This window comes from Lipotes vexillifer, unplaced genomic scaffold (genome assembly GCF_000442215.2).
Source record: "Lipotes vexillifer unplaced genomic scaffold, Lipotes_vexillifer_v1.1 scaffold496, whole genome shotgun sequence".
In the NCBI taxonomy this organism is placed as follows: domain Eukaryota; kingdom Metazoa; phylum Chordata; class Mammalia; order Artiodactyla; family Lipotidae; genus Lipotes; species Lipotes vexillifer.
Window position 1 is genome coordinate 2,143,675 of NW_006786690.1, and position 11,141 is coordinate 2,154,815.

Below are 11,141 nucleotides of genomic sequence, written 5' to 3' on the forward strand. Positions count from 1 at the left end.
GCATGCAGCTGGCATTCCTGAGTGAAGGAACCCAGACAACCCCAAGGCTTTCAGGCCTGCAGTGCCCCAACTCCATCCTCAGCTCTGGACCCTGGACCACTGCCCTCCAGCCTCTGCCCTTAGGCCTCCGCCCCACATGAAGCCAACCCCCACTGAGAAGACCCCAAAGTGACCCCATCCTCTGTCCCATCAACCATGAGTCTATTTCATTTGATCCTCCAAAGAGAATCAGAAAGTCCCCGAGGTGTCCCAGGCCTGGGTTTGGTGATGGGCACCCTGGAGCAACTCAGACATGGGCCTTGCTCTCAAAGAAACCAAGAATATTGCCACCATCAGGGCAAAACAGAGCTACAGTAACAACAAAGCAGCAGCTCTTACCATTACCTCTAACACGGCTACCTTGCAAGCTGGCATTCTTTCATTCCCATTTCACAGAGGAGGAAACTGAGGCTCAAAGGACAAGTAATTTGCCAAATTAGTTGTCTATTTGACACTTAAAGCCCAAGTTCCTAACCATTAGGCAAACTATCTTGCCATGAGGCAAACTACCCTCCTTTAGCAAAAGGTCATGGAGAAGTTCCTAGAGCCAGAGGTATTTCCCCCCATAATTCTTAATTCCTGAGGCTTCCTCTCTGTGTGGAGATGCCTAGACCACCACTTTCAACTCGATATTCATCTAAGCAAGGGTGGCAGACTATGTGCTGCCATGCCTGTCGCCTGTGTCCTTGGCAGACATTGCTAATCAACTGCAGCCCTATTCCCTCTGATTTAAAGGCTTTGGACTGTTTCTCAATAAAAGGCTCCTGGCTGGCAATACCAATCCATCAGGGGTGGCCTTGTTCATCTCATTACCCATCCCTGCCCCACAGCAAACATCCTTCCTCTCCCCATTTTCATGTCTTCTCTCTCCCATTTCCGCCAGCTCAGCCCTTTCCTGGCCCCTCTCCAAAGCCACTTCCGCTCCCTTCATTCCAAAAGGGCCAAAGCTTGCCAAGGTCACAGACGACCTCTTTGCTGTCAAAACATTCCCCAGTCCCCCCTGACCTCTGAAATACTCGGCATTTTTCTGCAATTCTCCCTCCCTGGCCTGACCCTTCCCCTCTTCTATGGCCTCCTGGAACATAGCCCTGGTAGACTGGTTGCCACTCATCAGCCTCAGAGACCCTCTGCCCAACCTCCTCACTTGACAGATGATAAAACTGAGGCCCAGAGAAGGATGGGACTTGTGCAAGGTCACACAGCAATCAGAGGGACCCCAGCTCCCAAAGCACTACAGGCAACTCCCACAAGGACTGTTGTGAAATTATAGGTTGCCCAGCCTCGTCTCCCCCACAATATCCCTGCATGCAAGCACACGCACACACATGCAGGCACGCACACAGCAGACGATACAATCAGACACAGCTTCTTCCCGTGACGTTACATTTACTTTCCCACTTCTGTGCCTTTGCTCAAGGAGCTCCCTCTACCAGAAATGCCCTTCCCTTTGCTTGATTGAAACCCCTCGCACCCAGCCTCCTCCAGGAAGGCCTTCTTTGAGGGAATATAGCCTAGTGGTTTAAGAGCAAGGGCCTTAATCCTAAAATCCACTGAGTGAGCCTGAGCAAGTTAATTACTTTCCCTGAGCCTCAGCTGTCTCTTCTATAAAGTGGGAGAAGCAAAAGTCTGCAGCTCACAGGGCTGTGGTGACCCTTTGATCAGATAATAACACATGAGATAATGAGATAATAAAATGTAATGAGATAATGAGACAATAAAATGTAATGTGCTTAGCACAGGGCCCCACCCGTGGTTTTGCCTCCTGGGGCCTGTCCCTGCCCTTCCTGAGTATGGATCTCCTTCTCTTCCTCCCACAGCCGTATCACAACCACCAAGCAGCTGCCTGCTGCGTGTCTTCCTCTTGAAGGACTGCCACGCATGTCTGCCTCCCCCAGGAGCTCGTATGGAGAAGGCGCATCCCTGCTCAACGTTGCTGCTATCTCATTCTACTTCTCCCTGCCCCTCCCAGGCCCAGCAGAGATCCTCCTGCCCCTCCACGGAACCCTGCCTCCGCGCCCATACTTCTGGGCATGATTCATCTCTTCAGTGAGGTGTAAGTTCTCTCACACCCCCACTCCCTCCCTGAAGAAACCAGAACCAAATAGCACTCAATAAAGACAGAGGTAGGGTTCACTGCTACACTGGCCCGGTCACCATCCAGCCACCTCAGATAGGCTGGAGGCCACATGCTCCTTCCCAGGAGGAGCCCAGGGTTTCAGGAAGAGCTCCCGGAGGCCACCAGGCAAATACAGGCCTGAGTCCACAGCGCTGTTCCGGTCCTCGTTATTTTTGGCCCGGTCGTGGGTAATGACTGCACTATTTTAACTTTACGATTTTACAGATGACCTGCTGTCAGAATTAGCTGGGGATGGACGGACCATATGCCCAGTCTAACTTGTAGCTGCAAACATGTACTCTTTTCTTATTAAGCGGGCCCCTGCCCAGGAGTCAGAGCTCTTGTGCCCTTGTGCCCCTTCTGCTGCCCTGGGAGACCCAGCCTGGCTGGTGCCTGGAACATCAGAACTGCAGCCAAACCCATGGGGCAGGGGGGAACCTCCAGCAGGGGTCCTGGCCTCCAGCCTCCTCCGGCCTGGTGGGGATATGGCCTCAGGAGCCACAGAGTGACACCTCAAAAAAGGACCCAAGCTCTGCTGTGACCTGGAGTGTGGCTGCTTCTCTAGGCCACAGTCTCCTTATCTGACAAATGGGCTCAGGCCTGCAGGAGCATCATCAGAAAAAGGTTCAGCATGTGAAAAGTGCTAGGCAAATTTGAGAAGTTGTTAAGACTATCAAAAGAAAATAATAATCTAAAAAAGGTAATTCCCTGCAATCCAGTGTTTAGGACTCGGCGCTTTCACTGCGGGGGCCCGGCCGAAAAAAAAAAAAAAGATAATAGCAGCAGCTACCATTCCTAAGTACCTACTTATACTGTAAGAAAAAAATATGCTGTCAAGGTTAAAATGATGAGGTCTGGAGACGGACTGTGGGGTTCACAGTCACTCTACCCCCCTGGTCCTTGGCTTCGTCATTTAAAAATGGGGACAACAACTGTACCCACCCTATGGGGTTGCTGTGAGGATGAAATTAGTATGCATGAGGTAGGCTTAGAACGGTACCTGGTAGATACCAAGTGTGAGTGTTGTGTCATTACCAAGGGTCAAGTGCAAAGAGCTTTAATGTGTACATAGCCATTTGCAGTACTTTATGAGAAGAGTCAAGGATATATTAGGACTCCCATTTCACAGATGAAGACACTCAGAGGGGTCTGGCCATGACTCATAATCCACAGTGCTGGGCCTTGAATCCATAGCTGTGCTCTTTGCCCTCTCCTGCAGCGCGCCAAGCCCCTTCCCATGAGCAGGGCCAGGCTCAGGGTCATCCAAGAAGAACGGGTATCCTGTCCTGAAGGCTGCCCGAAAGGAGCGTCTGGCTCACTTTCAGTGGGCAGTGGGTGACCTGACTCCTTCAAGCCACACACCCCTCCCTCTGCCGCCAGACCTGTGAGAAGCAGCGTCCCAGCCTCCAGTTAAATGTCCCTTGCACTTGCTGCTCCCTCTGGCTGGAATGCTGTTCCCAGATTCCTCCCTCCTTGTACTGTATTCATATGTGTGTTCCACACCTTCTCCAAGAGGCCTTCCCTGACCCCCTGCACTGACACTCTCAGTGCCCCACCTTTATCTCCTTGGTGGGTACCATTTCCACACACGCCACCCTGACACGCCACTCTCTGGCTGCCGGAGACTCAGATGCCCACGGGGGCTGGGGCAGTAAGAGCTCCTGTTCCCAGCAGCCCCCTCCCACCACTGACAGGAACTGCCCCTCAAATGGAGTAACTGCTCCAGAGCTCCCCACAGGTGGCATCCCAGCCACCCACAATGGAAACTGGCTTCATGTTGTCCACTCTTTGGACTCCTTTCCTTTCTTGCTTCTCCTGGGATCATTTCCTGGGATCTCTTCCCAAATAAGTGACTTTACTCAGATCCCTATCTCAGCATCTGCTTCTAGAAAAACCCAAACAAAGACACCACCCATCATTCCCTCACCGGCTTTATCCTCCTCCTCTTGGCGTCACCACTACCCACAAGCACCCCACTTATCTGCACCCTGGTCATGCTGTCTACCTCCTCCCCGAGAGGGCTGGCGCTATCCAAAGAGAGATGCATGCATTCCCCAGACTCGCCAACACCTCTAACAGTGCCCGACACACAGTCAGTGCTCAATACATATTATGGTTTGGGGTTTATTTATATTTTTCATTATAAACATTATAAATAAGGATGAATAGATCTTCCGTCCCCCGCCTACCACCATGAACCAGCTTTGTTGAAACCAGCTTTGTTTCTACCCATTCTCATGGAATTCTCTGACAACCCGTGGAGGAGCCCGAGGGTCAGAGGGACTCCTCTTGGAAATAAGGGCACTGAGGGGCCAGGGTGAACCACCCTTCCAGGCAGCTGGAAGAAAGGAAAACCCAGGCAAGGGACTGAGACAGAATATTTATGGTTCCCAAAGAGGTGGGGGAAAAGCCATGTGTGGGAGAAGGAGAGAGCCCTCCTTCAAAGTCAGCACTAACTGGGAGACAGGGAGCCATGAGGTTCAGGGCAAAGAAAGCTGTCTGCTGCTGGCTTTGCTCTGGGACCTCAGGCAAGTCCTTCTCTGGACTCCAGTTTCTCTGCAAATAAAACAATGATCACGCTAATCCCAGCTGAGGACCTTGAGGGGTGAGGAGCAAGTCATAGCCGACTGCGGGTATCAAATCTAACCCTGTACACACTGATGTGTATAAAATGGGTGATTAGGGCTTCCCTGGTGGCGCAGTGGTTGAGAGCCCGCCTGCCGATGCAGGGGACATGGGTTCGTGCCCCGGTCCGGGAAGATCCCACATGCCGTGGAGCGGCTGGGCCCGTGAGCCATGGCCGCTGAGCCTGCTCGTCCGGAGCCTGTTGCTCTGCAACGGGAGAGGCCACAACAGTGAGAGGCCCGCGTACCACACACACAAAAAAAAGGGTGACTAATAAGAAAAAAAAAAAACATTAAAAAAAAAATCTAACCTTAACTCCAGTGGCTTCAGCCTGGCCCCAAAACTCAAGCACAGGGCTCAGACCTTCTTGAGGGTTGGGTCCAAGGCCTGGCTGGGACACCACCACAGGCCAGGCTGCCCCAGCACTTCCACCCCAGACACACCCCATGGCTTCCCTCTCTACTTGTGGCCATGTTGGGGCCAGTGACTCCACTTCCCTGAGCCTCAGGCTCCTTTATCTGAGAAATGAATCTGATAAGAATCCCTGCTCTGTCACCTCTGAGGAGCAAATGCAATAATGGAGGCAAAAACACTATGTAAAAGGTAGAGGGACAAAAGCAGTAGTTACCATTTATTGAACTCTTTCTCTATGCCAGGCAAAACATGATTTCAGTTAACCTGCACCCCCCCAAAAAAAATCTGTGGTGGGTGGGTATTCCTGTTATTAACAGTTTACAGATCAGAAAACTGACTTAATAACCAGGGACAGGTGGGGATTCGCCCTCGCTTATTCTGGATCCAGAAGGCTCCAGGATGGCACTCTGGGCTCACTGGGGTCTGCCTAATAGGAAGGGGGCTCTCCTCTTCTTTCCTCCACAGACGTAGACAGGCTCTAAGCCCCCAAAACTCTTTCCACCACATTAAGTATCATGTTGAAGGTCCACGACAGGCAGCGGGAAGGGGAATGGGGGAGAAGGAAACCACCAGTTAGGTGCCAGAAGGAAGTGTTATTGTCAATAACCTTCTCAACATCCCTATGGGGTCAGAATTGTTATGTCCATTTTGCAGATGAGGAAACTGAGGTTCAGAAAGGACAAGTGACTTGTCCAACATCAGAGCAGGCAGGAGAAGCGCTTTCCCACCATCCAAGGTGGCTAACTCTCACTCTTCCCCATATTGAGTGAAGGATACCAAGGGAAGGGGGGCTCCTAAGTTTCCTCCCCTTACCCAGAGCCCCGCCCCCCTCCCTTATCCCTAGAGAAAACTGCAGGGTTCCCCCACTGGAACAGGCCGTCATTCTCAGTCCTGATCAAATCCCACAAATATTTAAAGGAGCTATTTTGGGAGTCAATAAATGTGGGAGACGGGTGCATCCCTGGCCTAGTCCAGTCCTAATGGTCTCTGACCCCACCCCCACCCGTAGACACCAGCCCACATTCCCAATGCCAGTCTTGTCTTGGTTTAGGAGGCAGGCACAGCTGGAACCACAGAGCCGGGCAAGAGGTGGGGCAGGGCAGGCTCCCTAGGCTCAGACACGCTGGCACTCCTGGGCCTCTCCTGGGCCTAGCGAACTAGGGCTCCCCTGGCAGAGCCCTGGAAGGCCAAGAGGGAAGGGGGTGGGGTGTGACTGTACTGACAGCGGCTTCCTGGTGCCTGAAGAGGCCAGGGTCCCAGGCGGTTGGGGCATGGGGGGCAGTGTGCAGGAGTCTTGGCTTTGGCTCCATATCTACCAGGAAGGCTTGAGTGACCCCAGACAAGCCCCTCCGTTTCTCCTCGTGAAAAGGGCTGGGTTTCTCAGGCCTCAGGGGAGGGTGCCAGGTGACGGGTTCCCTGAGAGTAACTGGAGACAGGGAGAGGAGGGGGAGCCGGGTGAGGTTCCTCCCAGGCTCCCAGACGCCCCTGGGAGAGGTGGCGGCAGAGTCTGCCATTCGCCCGGGTGCCCAGGGACATCGGAAGTTCAAGCGGGGAGGTGCGAGAAACAAACAGATTTCAAAAATAGCGAGGAGGCCGGCCGTGGCACCTGGACCCAGCCAGAGGAGGCGACAACGAGGTCTAGATGGGCCGGTGTGTGGTAGGTACCTCCCGAGACCCCAGGTTGAGCCTCGCCCCCAACTTCAAGTAGGTACCTGCAAACCCGGGCTCACACTGAGTCGGCTTCTGGGCGCCCGGGAGTCAAAAGGTAACGTCGTGGGTTGGACTAGGGGAAGGGGGCAAGGGGGCTACCGCCGGCCGCTGACCTCGGGGCCAGAGTGCTAGGGTGCGGGATGGGGGTATCTTCCCAAGGCCCTGCCCCCTGCCCCCTCCCCCGGGTACGGACGCTGAGCTCCTGCCTCCCCGGGCTGTCCAAAGAGGGGACGTGCTAGGGTCGCGCAAGTCTCTTCCTCTGACCTGCAACCTCCCTCCGACTGCAGCCCGCACCTGGGGACGCCGAGCTCCGGTTTCTTCCCCCAGCTTCTGCCCTTCCTCCCCAGCCGCACAGAATGGGGACGGGAGTAGGAACGCAGCTTGACCCTCGGCGACCCCGAATCCCGCAGGGCCGAGTAAGGTCGCTCCGGACCGCAGGGAGCGACTCAGGCCCTGCCTCTCCCCCGCTCCCGGGGCTCTGAGGAGAGGCGTCCGTGCGCCCCGACCCCCGCCCGGCCCCCGCCGGGCCCCGGTGGTCGCGCACGCACTCACTCCGGTGCCGGCCGCCGCCCCCCCAGCTCTGCTTGGCGAGGCTGGGGCTCCTGATCAGCGCCCGTCCGGCGGACTTGAGTGCGTCCATGGCCGCTCGGGCCGCCGCCGCCGCCGCCGCCGCCGCAGCCAAAACTCCGTCAGGGAAAACTTTCCGCCGGGGCCGGGTGGCTCACGGGCTCCGCGCTCCTCCCCTCCCCCGCACGAGCTCAGCGCCGACGTCCGCCGGGGCGGGGCGAGGGCCGGCCAGGCTCCGCCCCCGGCCCCGCCCCGCCCGGTCTCTGCCCCATTTCCCCAAGGCCGTCCAGACAAAGGGCGCCCCTGAGGCAGCGAGCCGAAAGCCCTCGACGCCCCCTCTTTTCCTCTATCTCCCCAAACCCCTTATTTCCCACCAGGTAGGAGGCTGAGGGTCCGAGAGCCGCTTCTCCCGCCGCGGGAGGCGCTGGCCTAGGATTTCTAGACAGCTGAAAGTTACTTGAGACCATTTTACAGATGGGGAGACTGAGGACGGGAGAGAATGGGCTTGTCCAAGAGGAAGGTGATGCCCATTGCAGTGGGAGGCTTGGAAAGAGAGCTGACGGTGGTAGAACTTTGCTGGGAACAGGGCCGGAGTATAAAGTTTGCCTTAGCAAGACCCGTTGGGCACTTTACTCGCCCAACAGACTCAGCCTGCTCCCTGGCACCACCTGGGCACTCTGGGTGGCCCCCTGCCCCCCCTACTCCCCAAGTAGCCTCAGAGGTAGTGTGGCCTTGGTGTTATGCTCTGAGGTGTGGGGAAAGGAGTCTTAGTTTTAGCACTGACTTTCAGTGTGACTGACCTCAGGCAAATCCTTCACCTCTCTGGGTCTTAATCTTTATCTGTAAAGTGAGATGAGATCCTGTCTCTAGTGATCCTTCCAATCTACCAGACCTTGACCCAGAGGCTTCCCTGCTTGATAGGAGGCACTTCAAGAGGAGTCTGGATTCTAGAATTCCTCAAGCACAGATGTTCTAAGTCCAGGATTTAGAATTCTCTCTAGAATCCTGTACCTTCTTGTCAGGCTTTACCAAAGGGGGTCAAAAGGAGAGCACATATATCCAGGCCACAGCCTGGCTTCTGGGGGGTGGGCATGTTGCATCAGTAAGGTGACCTTCCGTCTCTGGGATTGCTTCTGGCTCAGAAGGCAGGAGTCCTGTTCCCATGTTGGGGGAAAAACAGGACTGTGCTGTCACCAGCGGGACAGGGAGGCTGACATTCCTCTATAAGCTAAGTGCTTTTTCGGCCATTCTGTCCTTTGCTTCAGCAACGCTGCAGCCAGTAGTAGACCCACTTTACAGATAAGAGCCCAAGGCCTGGGAGAGAAGCACTCACTGCAGGTTTCTGCAAGTCAGAGGCCAGGATCGAACTCAAACCCAGTGCCTTAGGCTAGAGTAGAATGCCAGGAGTCTGAACTCAGCTTTCCTCCTTTTGGTGGTTGTGAATTCACCTTTCTGAGCCTCATCTGTATAAGGGGCAACAATACCTATTCCACAGGGCTGTCTGTAATAAATAACATGAGTTGGAAAGTCTGAGTCTTCTCCTTAAGAAGAACTCACCTATAAACTTGCCTCCTCCAGGAAGCTTTCCCGACTAACATCCATCAGACTTCTTGTGGGATGCCACAAGCCTGAGCTTTCAGCAGTATTGCAGCTGCCCATTTCTACTCTATTTGCTTCCACCAGACTTTGTGTTCTTCAAGGGCAATAAGTTTTTCTGATTTATTTCTGAATCCCAAATGCCTAACAAGGGGTCCAAACGGAGTTGGAATACAGTCAGTGTTTCTTTCCTTCCTCCCTTCTTCCCTCCCTTCCATCCTCTCTCGAGCTTTTTACCACATCAGGCTAACCTCTCTTGCAAAGGGCTATGGTGATGTGTAGGTAGGTCCCCAGGGCTGAGTCCTCCAGCCCTGAGCCAGCTAGGCCCTGGGGCAGAGAGAACATTCTGGAGCCTGAAGGAAAAGTAATCACCCAGGGCTGGCTGGTGAAGGGCAGCTGGTGGTGTCCGGCTGGCAGGGGGTACCATATGGGCCTGGTAAGCAGGCAAGCCTGGGCACTCTGTGCTGCAGTGAAGGCTGTTTCCAGGGCCATCTCATCCTGCCGGAGGTGACCTGCTGGGAGCTGTCAGCCATGCATCCCCCGCAGAGGGGCAGCCTGCTTGTGCCCCGTCTGCTAGTCCCAGAAACAGAAGCAGAAACAGAAGGTCAGAGCTGCGAGGGGCCTCCTCTGAGGTCACCATGTCCAAAGCCTCATTTCACAAGTGAGGAGCCTGAGGCCCAGAAAAGGGCAGAGACTTGCCCAAGGTCACACAGCAAGCCTGGACCAGAAGCCAAGTCTCTTACCTCCTAGCTTGGATGCTTATGAAAACAGAGAGGGAGCAAAGAAATCTTGAAAGTACACCAGTACTCAAGAAAGAGTTTTAAGGTGGCTTTTCTTTTTTGTTTTCTTTTTTGTTTATCTGATCTAACTTTGTAAAAAATTTTACAGTGATCTTATGTTCTTTAATAATCAGAAGGAAAAAAATAAATAAATAAAAGGGAGGGAAAAGCTACCTATGGGAATAACTGGCTTTTGTCTTTAGGAAAATGGTGTCAGAATTGTAATCTTACTGTTTTCTCCCCCACTGGGCCCTCATGGGACCCCAGTGAGACAGTGGGTGCCAGGGAGCTGGGAGGGCTCTCGGCTTCTCTCCAGCTATTACTTGGGCTTGCAGTGGGACCAAGACCAAAGCCTTAGACTGGGATCAGGAGCCCTGATTTCCTCAAATAATCTGTCTTCCTGAACTAGTCTCTTCACCTGACTAGGTCTCAGTTTTTCCATCTGTAAAATAGGAGTTTTTACAGCAGAGTGTGTGTTCCGCTGCCCCCCCCGCCCCGCCCCAGCCAACCAGCAAAGCACAGTGGTGAAACCCATGAACACTGGAGTCTGGGATTCCATCTCCCCCATTTCCCTACTTTATAACCTTAGGCAAGTCATTTAAATCCCACAGTCCTCAGTTCCTTATCTGTAAAAATGGGTGGCTAAAAGAATTAACATTTGGGACATCTTTAGAATTATGTTTGGCATATAATAAGTGCTGTTTATGTCACATTTTAATAAAACTAAAATCACTTTCCTCACTGGGTGAACAGTGAAGATGGAGTGGTTATTATTACCATAATTTCTGACTGGCTCCCAGGGATAGGAGCTCTCTTGGGATTGGAACCAGCCTGGCTCAGTCTGAGCTGTGGGTAGTTCAACCTCTCCTCATTGCTCCCCCCACCCCCACTCCCCTCAGACCCAGGCGGGAGACGGCCCTTTCCCAGGGAATCTGAGGGAACCTGGGTTACTGCCCTGGGATTTCTGATTAGACTTGGCTCTGACCTTTCACCAAGCCCACAGGGCCTCCTCTCCTGCCTGCTGTGTCCCACCGACCCAGCAGCCCCAACCAGTCGCCTCGGAACCCTTCCCTCCTTAGACCTTTTCCATGCTCCTTCCTCTTGCAGAAACATCCAGCCAGGTCACCTCCTCACTTTTGCACTGAACATCTGGTTGGCCTCCTCCCCAACACCTGCAGTCACAGCTACCCACACACCTGTCTTTCCTCCCCAATAGGTGTGTGCGCGCGTGCACACACACACAGACACACACACACACAGACACACACACTCCTAGACAACTTTTTGATCTTGGA

General features: G+C 53.9%; 1 protein-coding gene across 1 annotated transcript in view; it reads right to left on the reverse strand.

Moving 5' to 3' along the window:
• The window catches only part of LDLRAP1 (low density lipoprotein receptor adaptor protein 1), a 22,790-nt gene extending 15,154 nt beyond the window's left edge, over positions 1-7,636 (reverse strand). The window contains exon 1 of the mRNA XM_007459138.1: positions 7,457-7,636. Coding sequence (XP_007459200.1) covers positions 7,457-7,544 — 88 coding nt within the window. The 5' untranslated portion in view covers positions 7,545-7,636. The remainder of the gene's footprint in view (positions 1-7,456) is intronic.
• Positions 7,637-11,141: the final 3,505 nt, after the last annotated feature.